The following is a 19470-nucleotide window of genomic DNA, read 5'->3' as shown; positions in this document are numbered from 1 at the left end:
GACCTCAGGTCGGGATCCTTTTGGGGGCACGTAAGACCAAATGGAACGTAATGGTCCAGGGCTGTGTCTGGGGTAGTATTTATCTAGCTTGCCTGGGAGGGTTTTCCAGTAGCTATGTCCCTTTGTTGACTTAGTGGGGGCTCCCTGTGTGCCTGCATCCTTGTAACACAACAGGTCCCCCAGGGGTGGTGCATGGCTACTGGAGGTAGGCAGGTGGGCTAAATTTTACTACTCCAGGTCCCATCGCACCGTAAGGTGTATTGTGAAATATTATTTTGTCTATTGACTGACTCTGGGGAAAGTTCCAGTGACTGCAGGGAAAGCTCTGCTGACTGTGGGGAAAACCCCACTGGCGGCTGGGAAAGACCGCAGGTCGGGATCCTTTTGGGGGCACGTAAGACCAAATGAAACGTAATGGTCCAGGACTGTGTCTGGGGTATATGGGGTATGTGTATATATATATATGTGTATGTGTGTGTGTGTATAATATTTCTGCAATTGGAAAAACATTTAGCTTTTTCACAATATTCTATTTTTTTTATATGTACTTGTAAAAAGAGGATGCTGCAGTATCGATTTCAATTTATTTCATTTATATTGCACCAGATCACTACAAAGCTGCCTCAAGGCACTTCACACAAGTAAGCTCTAACCTTACCAACCCCTAGAGCAAGCACACAGGCGACAGTGGTAAGGAAAAAAATTCCCTCTGATTTGAGGAATAAACCTCAAGCAGACCAGACTCAAAGGGGTGACTCTCTGCTTGGGCCATACTACCGACACAGTTGACGAATGGAATGAGATTTATTACCTCCGCCAAGGAGGTTATGTTTTCGGTCGCGTTTGTTTGTTTGTTTGTTTGTTTGTTTGTCTGTCTGTCTGTCTGTCAGCAGGATAACTCAAAACGTTTTGAACGGATTTTGATGAAATTTTGTGGAGTGGTTGGAAATGACAAGAGGAACAAGTGATTAAATTTTAGTGGTGATCTGGATCATGATCTGGATCCCGATGCTAACGTGTTAGCATATCTATGGCATTTTCAATGTTAAAAGTTAGCATTAAGCAGTTGCAGCTGTCATCACGTTCCGGTGCATTTCTTTTCAAATTGTAATATTTCTTAAATTTATTTTTGTTTATAGAAATTTTGTGGAGTGGTTGGAAATGACAAGAGGAACAAGTGATTCAATTTTTGTGGTGATCTGGATCACGATCCGGATCCTGATGCTAACTTGTTAGCATATCTATGGCATTTTCAATGTTAAAAGTTAGCATTAAGCAGTTGCAGCTGTCATCACGTTCGGGTGCATTTGTTTTCAAATTGTAATATTTCTTAAATTTATTTTTGTTTATATATTAATAATCTAATGATTATTATATACAATTTTAGAGAAAGAGACAAAAAGAAATAGATCACTGTGCCAAGGAGGGAATCTCTTTAGGGTCAGTGACCCTATGGCCTTGTTTAGAGAAGTGTTTCATAAATATTAAAAAATTCATATATTTGCAGTTTAGTTGAATAATAAATTGAATTTTTGTGATGCCAAGCGCTAAGGATACATGCTATCCAGTCACAGCAGATGAAACTTTTTTTTACTACTGAGCAAACATTGTTTAACTTTTTTAGGTTCAGTGATTCCACGGCGTGTAGATGTTATGGTGTCAGTGACCCCATGGCCTTGGCGGAGGTTTGCACTCTGAGTGCTTCTAGTTATCATTGTCATTACAAATGCAACAAGATTACGTTTACACTCCAATTACCTCAGAATACAGCAATTAATCCACAATTACTTGTTTACCGTAATAATGGCACACATCAGAATTAAAGACAACACATATACATTTGACGTTGTTTATGTGCTTTAAATTTGAAGCAGTCCGTCATCTGAATTGAGGCAAAGTGAGTGAAGGCCGCAGCATACGTGAGTTGCGCCGCCATGCGACAGTTGCGACAATACAAATATACATGAAATTTTGTGGGAGTCCATGCTGGTGTGCAGGACCAGGCTTGCAGAAGACGCCCAATCCTATATCTGGATGGAACCGCACATTAGAGAGAAAAAACAGAATCAGGCAGCAGAAAGACAACAATGGGTCAATGTGGCCTGTGAAAGGGAAGTCTGGGGTCTCTTACTGGAGCTGTTGCTCCCTTTACCAATCCTGGATAAGTGGTTGAAGGTGTGTGTGTGTATTTTTTGCAGCTGTCAGTTTTCTAGCCCAGAAGAGTCCAGCGAAAGGTGCTAATTATCCAATGATTTGATTTTTCTGCTGAATTAGCTGAGGCCACCCACATGAATTACGGAGAAATACACAAAATAAATTTGAAGAGTGTGGAAAATTAATCATTTAATATTGAGCTTGTTTTACTGGTGTGTGTGTGTCTATATATATATAATATATATATATATTATATATGAGGGCTGTCAATAAAGTGACTGTCCTTTTTATTTTTTTCAAAAACTATATGGATTTCATTCATATGTTTTTACGTCAGACATGCTTGAACCCTCGTGTGCATGCGTGAGTTTTTCCACGCCTGTCGGTGACGTCATTCGCCTGTGAGCACTCCTTGTGGGAGGAGTCATCCAGCCCCTCGTCGGAATTCCTTTGTCTGAGAAGTTGCTGAGAGACTGGCGCTTTGTTTGATCAAAATTTTTTCTAAACCTGTGAGACACATCGAAGTGGACACGGTTCGAAAAATTAAGCTGGTTTTCAGTGAAAATTTTAACACCGGATGAGAGATTCTGGGGGGATTCTGTCGCTTTAAGGACTTCCCACGGTGCGAGACGTCGCACAGCGCTCTCAGGCGGCGTCGTCAGCCTGTTTCAAGCTGAAAACCTCCACATTTCAGGTTCTATTGATACAGGACGTCGTGAGAGAACAGAGAAGTTTCAGAAGAAGTCGGTTTCAGCATTTTATCCGGATATTCCACTGTTAAAGGAGATTTTTTTAATGAAAGACGTGCGTACGGGTCCGCACGTCAGGACGCAGCCGCCGCGACGCTCCGCCACAGGAAAAACACCTCTGTTGGAAGCCTTAAGGACAAGTTGGAACATGTCCTGCTGTTAAACAATTTCTCATATACTCACTCCACTGAAAGCCATCAAAAGCCGCCTGGATTTTACAAATGGTTATCAACACGGAGGGGTTTTTCCTGTGCCGCCGCACCGCGTCGGCTGCGTCCCGACGCGCGGACCCGTCCGCACGTCTTTCATTAAAAAAATCTCCTTTAACAGTGGAATATCCGGATAAAATGCTGAAACCGACTTCTTCTGAAACTTCTCTGTTCTCTCACGACGTCCTGGATCAATAGAGCCTGAAATGTGGAGGTTTTCAGCTTGAACAGGCTGACGGTGGCTGAGAGCGCTGAGCGACGTCTCGCACCATGGGAAGTCCTTAAAGCGACAGAATCACCTCAAAATCTCTCATCAGCTGTTAAAATTTTCACTGAAAACCAGCTTAATTTTTCGAACCGTGTCCACTTCGATGTGTCTCACAGGTTTAGAAAAAAATTTTGATCAAACAACGCGCCAGTCTCTCAGCAACTTCTCAGACAAAGGAATTCCGACGAGGGGCTGGACGACTCCTCCCACAAGGAGTGCTCACAGGCGAATGACGTCACCGACAGGCGTGGAAAAACTCACGCATGCGCACGAGGTTTCAAGCATGTCTGACATAAAAACATATGAATTAAATCCATATAGTTTTTGAAAAAAATTAAAAAGACAGTTACTTTATTGACAGCCCTCGTGTGTGTGTGTGTGTGTGTGTATATATATATATATATATATATATATATATCCCCAAAAAATATACAACATTTAGACTCAGGAAAATGCCAAAATTAACCATACTACAGCAACAAAAATTGAGTTTTGGCACCAGACCAAGAGTGTCAACATGTGCAGCGACTTTATGCTAGACTGACAAAATGCAGGGCCAATATTGACATTGGTATGAAAAACTTCAACCTTTCAGCTTTCTATCAGCCATAAATGTATTTCCGAGACATATGCTTTGACCATTTTCTTTGCTGATAAAATGTTGCATATTTTTTTGGGACACCCGAGATGTGTGTGCGTGTGCGTCTTGGAGTTCTTTGATGTCTTGGCCCACAAGCAGTGGCTTTTAGACCACAGCAAACTCTGCTCCAATCCAGTGTACACTGGAGAAGACACACAAGGGACACTGAAGCAGTTACCCATGGTGTTTTTGCGTCCCTTATGCGTTTTGACAAAATTTTAGAACACACAGTGATATCACAAATGATGCCATCTTGTGTAACTGGGCCAAAATATGCAAACTACATTTTTCACAACTTTCTTTCCCCACTCACTTCCTTGAGTCGCTCAGTTTTGTCTCTTGCACACCGTAGCTTTATAGAAATGGCAACAGCTAAGTATCCGTTCACCTTGACAGAACGCCGGTGTGTTCACTTCTCGAAGCCTGTTGTAATCTTCTCTTTACTGAGTTATACTTACTGCATGATATATGTTGTCCTCTCCCTTTTTTTATTTTGTTCACGTAATTGTGCTATTTTCTCAGTTGTTTTCCTTCATAAAGACACAGACAGTCATTTGATAACATTACAGTAGCTATAATTAAACCCTTGACGAAGGATGTCAAACTGCACAGCCAGCTGTTGTGTGAAACAGACAATTGGAACCTGTGCCGCTCTTACTGCCCCACACACATACACACTCGCGCTTGTGGCCAAACCCTGGGCCCAGTGCAATATTTTCAAATTTTCTCTAATTGTGTGAGAGTGGTAATCCAAGGCAGCCTATTGTATATTCCACCCCTCTGATGCCTGCCTTATATGCACATAAACTCCGTAATTAACTTAGCAGACCTGGGTTCCAAATCAAATCACTGTCTGCATCTATTTCTGCTGCCTAGCAGCACTTTCCAGCATGCCTGCTGCATAAATGTATTTTAGCTTAGTTCATTTTAATGTAAGAATGTATCAGAAGTTTGATTAAAGTTTATTTTAGAATTGACTATGTTTTGGTCTCGCTCTTTCACAGTACTTGTTTTTCCATTTCTTGCTTAGGTCCTTTCTGTACTCGTACATGTTGTTTTTTTCTTTTCATGAGTCTCCTCTTCTTCTTTGCAGATGGGCAGTGTAAAGCGGCTGCGTCCTCGCCTCAGTCACATCCTCTTCAGGCTGCAGTTTGAGGAGCAAGTGAACAATTTACGGCCAGACATCCTGGCTGTTGATGCTGCCTGCGATGAAGTCAAGAAGAGTCGCGCCTTTGGTCAACTACTTGAACTGGTGCTACTTCTGGGAAACTACATGAATACTGGCTCTCGAAATGCTCTTTCTTATGGCTTCGACTTGAGTTCCCTCTGCAAGGTGAGGGTGAAATCTTAAATTAATGACCTTATTATAAACTAGCGATGGGCAGTTGCAGTAATCTGCTAAAGTAGTGGAACCATGTTGATCCATCCGTTTTCTGTACCCGCTTACTCTAAATGCTCTTACTCTAAGTGTCACGGGGTGGCTGGAGCCTATCCCAGCAGTCATGAGGTGTGAGGCGGGGTACAACCTGGACAGGATGCCAGTCTATCACAGGGCAACATATGGACAAACACATTCACACCCGCATGCACACCTATGGCCAATTTAAAGTTTCCAATTTACCTAAGATGCATGTCTTTGGAACAAAATGTGACTATTATTATTTTTTTTTTTTTGCCACACTGAGGGTATTTAAATTTTGTCATCCACAGATTAATAAGAGTTTAGTATTACAATGTCAGCTTGTATTTACAGATATTTACATATAGATGTGTGTAGCAACGTAGGACGTTTTATTGCCAGACCATACAATGTTTGCATGAGCAATAATATACAGTTCAATTCATATTTATTCATAAAGCTCTTCCAAATTCTTTACAGTTAAAAACAGCAATAATCTGCTAACACACAAGACATAAAAACAACAAAATTGACTCACAAAATTAAGTGAAATGTAAACAAGCAACAAGAACATAATAAAAATGTGGATTCAACTTTAACATACCAGTAAACAAAAATCAGAAGAAATTAGTTAAATTTAAAACTCCAAGCTAATTACATATACTAGACAAAAAGAGATGCTTTGTCTTCATTTAAAATGTGCAACCAATTTGTGTTATATTGTCTGGTAAACTGTTCCAAATATTTGAAGCACATAAGCAGAGGCTGTACTACCTGTTGAATTATTTTTGCATTCCTGGAACATGCAGCAGGTGATGCTCTGACACATCAGGGCATGTGTTGGCACATAAATCACTAGTAACTCAGTAAGTATGACCACAGCCACTGCTACTGTGAATACAGCAAATCAAATCAATTTTATTTATATAGCACCAAATCACAACAAACAGTTGCCCCAAGGCGCTTTATATTGTAAGGCAAAAGCCATACAATAATTACAGAAAAACCCCAACGGTCAAAACGACCACCTGTGAGCAAGCACTTGGCGACAGTGGGAAGGAAAAACTCCCTTTTAACAGGAAGAAACCTCCAGCAGAACCAGGCTCAGGGAGGGGCAGTCTTCTGCTGGGACTGGTTGGGGCTGAGGGGAGAGAATCAGGAAAAAGACATGCTGTGGAAGACAGCAGAGATCAATCACTAATGATTAAATGCAGAGTGGTGCATACAGAGCAAAAAGAGAAAAACACTCAGTGCATCACAGGAACCCCCCAGCAGTCTAAGTCTATAGCAGCATAACTAAGGGATGGTTCAGGGTCACCTGATCCAACCCTAACTATAAGCTTTAGCAAAAAGGAAAGTTTTAATCCTAATGTTAAAAGTAGAGAGGGTGTCTGTCTCCCTGATCTGAATTGGGAGCTGGTTCCACAGGAGAGGAGCCTGAAAGCTGAAGGCTCTGCCTTCCATTCTACTCTTAAAAACCCTAGGAACTACAAGTAAGCCTACAGTCTGAGAGCGAAGCGCTCTATTGGGGTGGTATGGTAGTAAGAGGTCCCTAAGATAATCGGTTTATTCTTCTCTACAAGAGTCGAGACAGAAGTTTGACTACCAGAGCAAGAATTTTAGCTGAGGAAGCTTCTGTGATTTGAAGCGAAACATCCTCACGTCAAGCAACCCAGTCCAGTCGAAGAGTCAAGCTTCTCTACTATGTCCCTAAGATAAGATGGGACCTGATTATTCAAAACCTTATAAGTAAGAAGAATTTTAAATTCTATTCTAGAATTAACAGGAAGCCAATGAAGAGAGGCCAATATGGGTGAAATATGCTCTCTCCTTCCAGTCCCCATCAGTACTCTAGCTGCAGCATTTTGAATTAACTGAAGGCTTTTCAGGGAACTTTTAGGACAACCTGATAATGAATTACAGTAGTCCAGCCTAGAGGAAATAAATGCATGAATTAGTTTTTCAGCATCACTCTGAGACAAGACCTTTTTTAATTTTAGAGATATTGCGCAAATGTAAAAAAGCAGTCCTACATATTTGCTTAATATGCGCATTGAAGTACATATCCTGATCAAAAATGACTCCAAGATTTCTCATAGTATTACTAGAGGTCAGGGTAATGCCATCCAGAGTAAGGATCTGGTTAAACACCATGTTTCTAAGATTTGTGGGGCCAAGTACAATAACTTCAGTTTTATCTGAATTTAAAAGCAGGAAATTAGAGGTCATCCATGTCTTCATGTCTGTAAGACATTCCTGCAGTTGAAGTAATTGGTGTGTGTCCTCTGGCTTCATGGATAGATAAAGCTGGGTATCTTCTGCGTAACAATGAAAATTTAAGCAATGCTTTCTAATAATACTGCCTAAGGGAAGCATGTATAAAGTGAATAAAATTGGTCCTAGCACAGAACCTTGTGGAACTCCATAATTAACCTTAGTCTGTGAAGAAGACTCCCCATTTACATGAACAAATTGTAATCTATTAGATAAATATGATTCAAACCACCGTAGCGCAGTACCTTTAATACCTATGGCATGCTCTAATCTCTGTAATAAAATTTTATGGTCAACAGTATCAAAAGCAGCACTGAGGTCTAACAGGACAAGCACAGAGATGAGTCCACACTGAGGCCATAAGAAGATCATTTGTAACCTTCACTAATGCTGTTTCTGTACTATGATGAATTCTGAAACCTGACTGAAACTCTTCAAATAAACCATTCCTCTGCAGATGATCAGTTAGCTGTTTTACAACTAACCTTTCAAGAATTTTGGCTAGAAAAGGAATGTTGGAGATTGGCCTATAATTAGCTAAGATAGCTGGGTCAAGTGATGGCTTTTTAAGTAATGGTTTAATTACTGCCACCTTAAAAGCCTGTGGTACATAACCAACTAATAAAGATAGATTGATCATATTTAAGATCAAAGCATTAATTAATGGTATGGCTTCCTTGAGCAGCCTGGTAGGAATGGGGTCTAATAGACATGTTGATGGTTTGGAGGAAGTAACTAATGAAAATAACTCAGACAGAACAATCGGAGAGAAAGAGTCTAACCAAATACCAGCATTACTGAAAGCAGCCAAAGATAACGATATATCTTTGGGATGGTTATGAGTAATTTTTTCTCTAATAGTTAAAATTTTATTAGCAAAGAAAGTCACAAAGTCATTACTAGTTAAAGTTAAAGGAATACTCGGCTCAACAGAGCTCTGACTCTTTGTCAGCCTGGCTACAGTGCTGAAAAGAAACCTGGGGTTGTTCTTATTTTCTTCAATTAGTGATTAGTAAGATGTCCTAGCTTTACGGAGGGCTTTTTTATAGAGCTACAGACTCTTTTTCCAGGCTAAGTGATGATCTTCTAAATTAGTGAAACGCCATTTCCTCTCCAACTTATGGGTTATCTGCTTTAAGCTGCGAATTTGAGAGTTATACCATGGAGTCAGGCACTTCTGATTTAAGGCTCTCTTTTTCAGAGGAGCTACAGCATCCAAAGTTGTGCTCAATGAGGATGTAAAACTATTGACGAGATAATCTATCTCACTCACAGAGTTTAGGTAGCTACTCTGCACTGTGTTGGTATATGACATTGGAGAACATAGCAAAGAAGGAATCATATCCTAAAACCTAGTTACAGCGCTTTCCGAAAGACTTCTACTGTAATGAAACTTATTCCCCACTGCTGGGTAGTCCATTAAAGTAAATGTAAATGTTATTAAGAAATGATCAGACAGAAGGGGGCTTTCAGGGAATACTGTTAAGTCTTCAATTTCCATACCATAAGTCTGAACAAGATCTAATGTATGGTTAAAGTGGTGGGTGGACTCATTTACATTTTGAGCGAAGCCAATTGAGTCTAATAATAGATTAAATGCAGTGTTGAGGCTGTCATTCTCAGCATCTGTGTGGATGTTAAAATCGCCCACTATAATTATCTTATCTGAGCTAAGCACTAAGTCAGACAAAAGGTCTGAAAATTCACAGAGAAACTTACAGTAACGACCAGGTGGACAATAGATAATAACAAATAAAACTGGTTTTTGGGACTTCCAATTTGGATGGACAAGACTAAGAGTCAAGCTTTCAAATGAATTAAAACTCTCTATGGGTTTTTGATTAATTAATAAGCTGGAGTGGAAGATTGCTGCTAATCCTCCCCCTCGGCCCGTGCTACGAGCATTCTGACAGTTAGTGTGACTCGGGGGTGTTGACTCATTTAAACTAACATATTCATCCTGCTGTAACCAGGTTTCTGTAAGGCAGAATAAATCAATATGTTGATCAATTATTATATCATTTACTAACAGGGACTTAGAAGAGAGAGACCTAATGTTTAATAGACCACATTTAACTGTTTTAGTCTGTGGTGCAGTTGAAGGTGCTATATTATTTTTTCTTTTTGAATTTTTATGCTTAAATAGATTTTTTTACTGGTTGTTGGTGGTCTGGGAGCAGGCACCGTCTCTACGGGGATGGGGTATTGGGGGGATGGCAGGGGGAGAGAAGCTGCAGAGAGGTGTGTAAGACTACAACTCTGCTTCCTGGTCCCAACCCTGGATAGTCACGGTTTGGAGGGTTTAATAAAATTGGCCAGATTTCTAGAAATGAGAGCTGCTGCATCCAAAGTGGGATGGATGCCGTCTCTCCTAACAAGACCAGGTTTTCCCCATAAGCTTTGTCAATTATCTATGAAGCCCACCTCATTTTTTGGACACCACTCAGACAGCCAGCAATTCAAGGAGAACATGCGGCTAAGCATGTCACTCCCAGTTCGATTGGGGAGGGGCCCAGAGAAAACTACAGAGTCCGACATTGTTTTTGCAAAGTTACACACCGATTCAATGTTAATTTTAGTGACCTCCGATTGGCGTAACCGGGTGTCATTACTGCCGACCTGAATTACAATCTTACCAAATTTATGCTTAGCCTTAGCCAGCAGTTTCAAATTTCCTTCAGTGTCACCTGCTGTGGCCCCCGGAAGACAATTGACTATGGTTGCTGGTGTCGCTAACTTCACATTTCTCAAAACAGAGTCGCCAATAACCAGAGTTTGTTCCTCGGCGGGTGTGTCGCCGAGTGTGGAAAAATGGTTAGAGATGTGAATGGGTTGGTGGTGTACAGGGGCTTCTGTTTAGGACTACGCTTCCTCCTCACAGTCACCCAGCCGGCCTGCTTTCCCGGCTGCTTGGGATCTGCTGGGGGACAGCTAACGGCGGCTAAGCTACCTTGGTCTGCACCAACTACAGGGTCCTGGCTAGCTGTAGGATTTTCCAAGATGCGGAGCCGAATCTCCAATTCGCCCAGCCTGGCCTCCAAAGCTATAATAAGCTACACTTATTACAAGTACCATTACTGCTAAAAGAGGCCGAGGAATAACTAAACATTTCACACCCAAAGCAGAAAAGTGCGGGAGAGACAGGAGAAGCCGCCATGCTAAACCGGCTAAGAGCTAGTAGCTGCGCTAAGCTAGCGGATTCCTAAAAACACACAAAGTGAATAATGTGTAAATAATTTAGAGGTGATTCAGCAGAGGGAGTGCTTTAGTTAAGGCACGTGAAGATTACACTGTGAAACAAATCATCTAGATGAATCTAACTGCGCAGATTAAACAGCTAACAGATACAGCAAAACACCGCTGTGCTCCGGAACAGGAAGTGATACAATACCGCAGTGAGAGCCAACCACCGGTAGAGGCCAATGACAATAATGACATTTTAGTCAAAACTCTATCAGACATGTTCCTGATAACTTGGAGGTCTCTTAATATACCAACATGTTGTAAACCAGAAAATAAAATATTAAGTCGTAAGTGCCTGAGCATATCAACGCATGAACCTATGCTTCTGTGTCAGTAATAGACTGGACTCATTGCAGTGTCGCATAAATTAAACCAGGCAAGTCCGGTCCACCTCTGTAATACGTAAATCAAAAGACATGGAATGGTCAGATATCACACCCAGATTTAAACTGTCAGTGTTTAACCCACATAGTCATCAAGAGATTGTGCGAAATGATCAAATAGCGCCAACGACCATCATCTTACTTTTGTCTAGGGCTGCGGTTATAGAATATTTTTGAAATTGATTATTCTAGCAATTTTTTAATCAAGTAATTGTATAAAAAGTACTTTTGCATTTTTAAACATCAGTAGTCCAAGACTCTCCCTAAGCCATGACACAATGTCATTGCGCCATCATGCAGATTGTCAAATTTAGTGTATCCCTTTCTGTTTTCCTGGGTAGTTATTTATTTTTTTCACATCTTTACATGTTTTGGATCTTTCCTGGTGTCAGGAGCTCAGCATCCCCTGACACCGGGCCGTGAATGCAGACGGTCTCTGTAATCTAGTCCGTCAGGCTGCAGACGGACATGAGCGCAGTCTGTGAAAAACCGGGCTCTGGAGTGCAGCTTTTCCACAAAAGCCACATTGATAAAGCCCTTCTGCACCCTGTTGATGAAACTCTGATCCAATCCGAATAAAGGCGGTTTTTGAATAAACTTCATTAACGTAAAGTGCACATAGAGTGGAGCGCAGCCAGCGAACCAAGCTGTGTGTTTTTTAAAAAATAGACAAACACCCTGCGTTGCTTTAAATGCGCAGTAGGTTATTTCAGATGATCAGCGTGGACCCTCTTTCTCTTTAAAGGCTTTACTTTACTCTGTGTGCCACGTTGGAAAGCTGTAGCTTTTGGTGCTTCATTAATCAAGCTCTTTCATGGCATATGCGCTAGTCTTCTGTTTTTTTTTATGGGGATGTTACAGTGCCACACATAGGCCTGGCATATGTACTACACCATTAAACTGACCTTTGAGGCACAGAATTTGCGTCAAACATTTTTTGTAATCGAATTACTCGAGTTACTCAACTAATCCTTTCAGCCCTACTTTTGTCACAATCTAAAAGCTGAAACTGAGATAACATCCAGCTTTCTACTGCAGTCAAACAAGCGTCCAGCCGTATAGAATGTAACACTGCCTGCAACAATAGGCATGCATACTTGCATATCATCAGCATATGGGTGAGGTATAGACAGGGTTACCACAAATCCTTAAAATAAATCTTAAAAAGCATTGCATTTGTTAATTTAAAAATAAGGTGGTATTAGTATTGGTATTAGTATGTCTTAACACTCTGAGGTCTATGGACATACCTGTATGCCCAAATTACTTCTTACATTCTGTTAATGGAACACTGTCATTGAAACACTTCCTGAAGCTACACATTCTTAGCTCTCAAACCCATGGTCTCGTGAGATCATAAGTCACTCAGAGCCAATCAGAGAAACACAATACTTTCATGTGGTCCTGCTTTGTCTGCCCGTCACAACATGGCTACAGATCTACCCATCGACTTTTTTTTTAATTTTTTTTATAAAGGTTTTCAGAGCTTTTCAGTTTGAAGAGGAGGAGGCAGTCGCGGTGGGAATAATGGCGGAATGATATAGTGCTGTTCAGGTTTTTGCTATGATTTTGGTGAGCAGTGATGAGGCCCACAGCCAATCAAAACCCGAAGGCTTGTTCTGACACTGGAATTAAAAATATCAAGACAAATGGCTATATATATATACTTTTTTTTTTAAATAATTCATTGAAAGTCTCTCGTAACATTACCCAATGTTATGTTTCGGACGCTGTCGGAGCACCGACCCAGCGTTTGAAAGGACCCAGCATAAAATAAGCAGAGCACGGTTCAAAAGATAACAGAATTTAATAAACATAACAGTGTGCAGTGCTAAACAACCAAAAAGTCCGCGGTCTGGTGAGGTGGAAACACGGCGCGCTCTCAACAGCGCAAACGGTCCGGAGCCACAGCAGTTCGGACCCAGGGACCCCGCCGACACCCCTCAGGTGGCCGCGACAAACCAAGTCTGTGAAGAAAGAAAACATGAGGAGTCCAACTCCACACAGAGAGACACAACTCAAAGGTGCACGCAATCAGCAAACACTTCCTGGCTTAAATCTATACATCAGCTTCTTACCCTGCAGGCACGGAACAACTCAGTTCAAATCTCCACTGCAGCAGAAGCTGATTAGACAATTAGCATAACATGACAGCTCACTAACACAAGGTGTGAGGGACACCAAATCCACTGTCATTACTTCATAAAAGTCACCAAAAACCGAATTACCTCAGGAAGTGTGCTGAAGAGCGTGAGACCTCACCCAATCCTCCTTCACAGACTGTGCCATCAAACCTGGAGCGGTCTCTGCGTCCGTGATGGTGAGATTGTTCTCCTGACGTCGATCTCACACGTCTGGCAATCACACACTGTGCATTCAAGGTTTAAATGCAGCAATCTCTGATCAAGACAAAATACACCACAGCTGTGAGTCCTGATGACCTGCATGTGAAAACAAGCCTCAGGTGTTCAGGGTGAGGTCCTAATGCTCAGCCACTCGGTCCTGAATGCATACCACCTGGTGGGAGAAACAGAAAACAAAAACCAAGCCAGCCAAACACCCCAGCCCACAACACCCAAAGCAATTTAGCGAACTCTGTCAACTAGATAAATGTAACTAAAGTGATGACATGAGTAAGTTTAAACTTAATGAAAACTGGCTTTTCAGGGAAGGTTTTTCAGCATGGCTTAACCAGTAATGACATTCATGTTGCAATAAGTATTTAGGCAAATTTGTCTCTAACACTCAGCCATTTATATTGGCCCTAGAGTTTTTGGTTATTGTATTGTTGGTCTTAAGTTTCTTTAATACTTTCACCCAAAAGGTCTTAAAAAAATCTGTCTTTCCATCACCCTCAAGGGTCCACAGTCTTGCCTACAAGTCCAAAATCATTGGGTTTTAAGCTGTATGAACCCTGACAGAGTTTGCAGAGTTGATGTCATGCCACGTTGTATTACTGGGAAATTTACTGCACCATGATTGTTGGTTTCTGAGTTGGAAGCTTCTTTGTTGTTCTATATGTTTCAATCTTACTGCAGTAGTTTGATTCTTTATCACCTCTAACAGTTGGGCTTATTTTTCACATGTAACACACACATAGAAACCCCCAGAGTTGTAGAAGTAAAAAAAAACAGTCATGCCACTCACTGAGGCAGATTTACTGTTGTCAGTAACCACAGATGTGAGTCACGGCCATTTTTCATCGTTAACGAGCTCACAACAATTTACTTAATTGAAAGATGCGTGAAAGATGACTTTTAGTATTTTGCCCAGTGTTGCATTAAACCCAAGCGGTAAGTTTCAGTGGGCCTAAGTGAGCCACACCCAGAATAATAAAGTTCCAGTTCCTTGACCTACCACTTGATGCTGGGTTTAGAAAGCAGCAGGTTCCCATTGAAGCCCATGTATCCAACCTCAGAGCAGAAAGAAACACGTTTGCAGCCTGGTACAAAAAAGTGGTTTGGTGTCTTTTGCTAGTTTCACCTTCCATGACAACAGTACTAGTGGAGAGTGTTTTTTTTTTTTTAATAACTTCTTAAAGATATTTTAAACCATAACATTATGCATAATTGGGGCATGGTCTCTTTGAGTGACAGCTAATTCCCAGTATCACACGGCAAGATTTTAAAAATATCTGTAGGTTTCCAAAAACTGAGAGACCACACGTGGAGATAAAAAAAAAAAATCATAGATGTAACAGGTTTGGTCATAGTGTGTGGTGTTAAGCCACACGGTAAGGACAACAACACTACACACGAACAGATTTCACACACGAACATTCCCACGTCAGATAGGAAATCTCGCAAAATCTCTTGAAATTAAACGTGACTTCAGAGTAAACACATGGAGATACTTTGTGGACTATTTAAAACAGAGGGGAAAAAAGCGATACAAAAAGAAAACGAAAAGGCGTTCTTTAAAGGAGTGGAGACGGCGCGACCACTGGACTTTCTGGTAAGTCGGGAACAATCCAACATGTTGAATATCCCCGATTTGCGATTGGAGCACTCCTGACATCTTTCCGAGTAGATCACAGTGCTCTTAACACACCACACACGGCAGGAATATTTGATAAGATTATCTTTATTGTCATCATGATTGTTGGGGCGTCCTTAAGATCGTCGGAAAGGGAAGATCGGCCTAATTATCTTGCTGTGTGAACCAGGCTTCATGTGCTGTCGCATAGGATAGATATAAACTGCGGTTGCCGAGGCCACTAACTGTGGCTGCTGCGGAGAACTCTTTTTATTGTTTTTTTATGGCATTTTATTAAAAATATCTGCAGTACTATGACTTGTTTGGTTAATTCTCCAAATGTGACATTATGTCCAGTTACTACACAAGTATTAAGTGGGTGAGCCATTATTTTTAATGCCCTCAACAAATCAAACTATGATGAGAATCACCGCCCGGTTCCCAAAAATATAACTTAATAAACATCCAAACCAAGGTCGGCCTGTTATCTTAGCTTCTTCAGTAACTTGAAGATGGAAGGCATGTTTTCATGTCAAGCAGGGTCTCACCCATTCCCAACCTCTTAATACAAATATGGGCTGGCCGTGATGTACGCAGAGTAAGTACTGTCAAGTCTTTTGACACCCAGAGGAGCAGTTTTTGAGCTTCAAAACGGTTCTTCTGGGTCTCTGTGGAATAACTACGGCTAACGTCATGCAGGGTTTGTCTGTTGCAGTCTGATTAAAACTGGAAGCTTTATCTTTGATGTTGCTTGAATTATTTTTTTGTTTCACTGCAGCTTAATTTCTCTCTGTAATATTGGATTATTCATGTTTCCCTGATTAAAATCAGGTGACACACTTACATATCCCATCTGTGACAATCTTTTGTCATTGTTAAAGATAATAGATTTGTTCTCATCGTTACGACACACAGTAAAAGTTGAAAATTTTTATCTTTTGGTGGAAAGTGCCATTGCAGTGCACCGTCTGTGCTCTTAGCCTATGGTGGGTTAAATACGTTCTGTCATTGAAAACAGTTCATTTTACCATTTGGTTGTTAGGTTAAGGTCTGGTGATTGACTTGGGCATTCTATAACCTTCCACATTTCCCCGTAAGAAGTCCTTTGTTGAGTTTGTGATGTCCTTTGGACTACTGTATTACTTCAGAATGATGTTCCTTCCAAGTACTTTTTATGTCATTCGAGTACTTTGTATGTCATTCTGTATAAACAAGCAGACAAAATGTTCCTGAGTACGTCTGAATTCATTCCGCTGCTGTAATCTGCAGGTGCGTCTCAACAAAATTAGATCATGACAATGTTGTATGTGGTTTACGTATTTAAGTGAAAATTCCATATATTCTCAACTAATATATCAAGCATTTTTTTAAATTAAAATTTGATAGTTCTGATTTTTTCACCTTTTTTTTTCTTTCATCTTTCCAGTTTTTATATTGAGTGCTTGTGTGTTTCACTGAAATTGTGGAGGCAGTGATGCAGAGGGAAGCTGTGGGAGTTTGACTGCATTTATTCACTGCAGCTCCCCCACATCGGGCTTTCCTGTATTTTTGTTTTCCAGTGTAATTGTCTTGAGATTTGATGTATTGTTTGTCATACTTTTTTTTTTGATTCTATACTTTCTGCATGAGATGGTTCTGATCTCAGGTCTGCAGTTACATTTCTAAAGAGATTGATGTAAGGTGAACTCGACGGAAAATGTCCAAAGCGACAGTTGAGTAGTGATCTCGTATTCACATTGCACTACATGTCTGTAATACAATCAGTCTATGTTGTCTCTGCTGAACTCGTTTTGTTTTTTTGTGTTACTGCTGATTCTTGGTGTGGTGTGCCACTACCTCGGCTGAACTCTATCAGTGACCTGATCTAAAGTGGCTGCTGCGATGAGACGTTTTGTGTGAAACAATTTCTGTTGATTGAACACTATCGGGCCCACAAAGACAGTTTTTTTTTTCCTTCCTCCCCCTCTTCTCTCACCTGGCATCCATCACATCAGCCATACCCAAGGTGAAGTATATGCTCTTACCTGCTCAGAATAGATAACCACTGCTGCAGCCAGGGTCCCTTTGAAAGTCCCTGCACCCTGCAGCACGTCACATGCTTAGTGAGGCAGAGAGGCAGCGAATACCTGTACCTGTAAATGTTATATGGCATGAAGGCAGAACAGTAATTTTTCCCGTGCGATCGTGATGGAGAACAGAGTGTATTCCTGGAGTGGGAAACTGGTTACTTTAAGGCTGTCGCACACATACACATGCTGCAGTTTCCACAGTAACAGCCACTGCAACCATTCATCACTGCCACCTCTCTTCCACATTATACCTGGGTGCTTATGTTCTTATAAATGCAAGTTTTTGTGCATGTGTTTGTGCATGCGATGTGCATGTGTGGCTGTTAACAAAAGTCTCCAGGAGTATATGTCTTGTGTTCATATGCATATGCTACACTGCTGTTTCATGTTAAGTTTCTTCTGTTTGGAGAGCAGAGTACACATTGATGTCAGAAGCAGGATATACAGAGGAAGCCACCTTAGTGCCTGTCCCCGAGTTTGACAACTTAATTCCACGGCACAGGAAAATTGCATCCAGCTCGACTGGGGGAGAAAAAGCAAAATGTTTACATTGTCAGCTATGATTACCACCCATCAAAATTAAAAAAATACCTTTTTGTAAGCGAGCACTTGAAGCTTTTTAAAATGATGGAAAAAAAAATGAGAGAAAATCAGAAATGAAAAGAGATGAGGCTGTTTGATTGGGGGAGATAATATAAACATGATTAAACCCAGCGGGGCTGAGAACACTGCTGTAGACCAATAGATCACCTAGAGAGATGCACACAAGAAGCTCCACAGGAGGGATGCTTGCCAAGCATGCTGAGCGCCATTTTGGAACGAGACTGTCGAAATAAATGAAAGAAATTGATGAAAAAAGAAAAAGCAGTGGTGTGTTGGAGGATGAGCGGGACATTGTCAACATATTCACAATGATATGTGAAACACACAAAATTATCTACATCAACGTGAGCATGCGGTCGGCTCACAGTGTGAGTTCACGGTCCATGATCATTATTTGTGAATGTTAATTTTGGCTCGGGCATCTTTTCTGGATGCCTCCTGGACGCCTCGCTGGAGAGGTGTTCCGGGCACGTCCCATCGGGAGGAGGCCCCAGGGAAGACCCAGGACACACTGAAGGGACTACGTCTCTCGGCTGGCTTGGGAACACCTTGGGGTTCCCCCAGAGGAGCTGGGGGAGGTGTGTGTGGATCGATCGGGAGGTCTGGGCGGCTTTGCTTGAGCTGCTGCCCCCGCAACCCGACTCCGGATAAAGCAGAAGATGATGGATGGATGGATGGATAATTTTGACTTAGTTTCAGTGAAACAGAATAACAACCTCAGTTTTTATTTCTTCACTATTGAGCATAAAATGTGTGTCTGTTGGGGGCGGGAATTCAAAATAATTTTGTTGCCTTACCACACATAATTATCTCCGTTTGTCAGTGAGTTAGTGTTACGCAAATATTCAGCCAATCTCCACCAAACTTGGTGGAATTTGATGTATCAAGAAGATAAATACAACAGCTTAGTGTTGTTGAACAGGGTGCAAATGTTTTTGTTTTCCAGCTTTTATACAGCGGATGCTTTCTGGCTAGTTTCTAATATAAACAGTACAAATATAGTAATCTTGACTTTGACTAAAGCCATGCATAAATCACAAACATTGACAGAAGTCATGCATACCCATGAATCGCCAAGTGAATCGTTTCTGCACATTTTATGACAGTGAAATACCGCGATTAAAGTTCTCCGTCGCTACAATGGATTTCTGTCAATTAGGCTGCCAAAAGACAGCCTTCAAGCTGAGCCATTCTGATGCAGAATGGAATGTTTGTTTTTGCTTTTTTCTGTTTGTAGCAGGTCCTCGTGTCTGTTCCTTTGTGTCCTGTGTGCACTCCACCGGAGGGAGGTGGAGGTGTGGGATGGTTCCAGTCTGCTGTGTTTGTGTCACAGCGCTGTAACAGCAAGCAATGTGCAGTTTTACAAACATATTTTTAAACATGTCTTTCAAAGTCTGCTCTAAGTGTCTGTGAGTGTCCTTGCTGTGGTTAAACCAAAAACACAGCACCTGTGGCGCATTTACAACAAACACTGACACTTTTTTTTTTTGCTCTTACTGCCTCC

General features: G+C 41.2%; 1 protein-coding gene across 1 annotated transcript in view; it reads left to right on the top strand.

The window, feature by feature from the left end:
* The window catches only part of LOC117504102 (protein diaphanous homolog 3-like), a 546585-nt gene that overhangs the window by 147380 nt on the left and 379735 nt on the right, over positions 1-19470 (top strand). The window contains exon 18 of the mRNA XM_034163485.1: positions 5094-5353. Within this exon, the coding sequence (XP_034019376.1) occupies positions 5094-5353 (260 nt within the window). The remainder of the gene's footprint in view (positions 1-5093; positions 5354-19470) is intronic.

This window comes from Thalassophryne amazonica, chromosome 2 (assembly GCF_902500255.1).
Source record: "Thalassophryne amazonica chromosome 2, fThaAma1.1, whole genome shotgun sequence".
Taxonomy (NCBI): Eukaryota; Metazoa; Chordata; class Actinopteri; order Batrachoidiformes; family Batrachoididae; genus Thalassophryne; species Thalassophryne amazonica.
The sequence above is the reverse complement of the archived record's forward strand: the minus strand, read 5'-3'. Positions and strand labels throughout refer to the sequence as shown.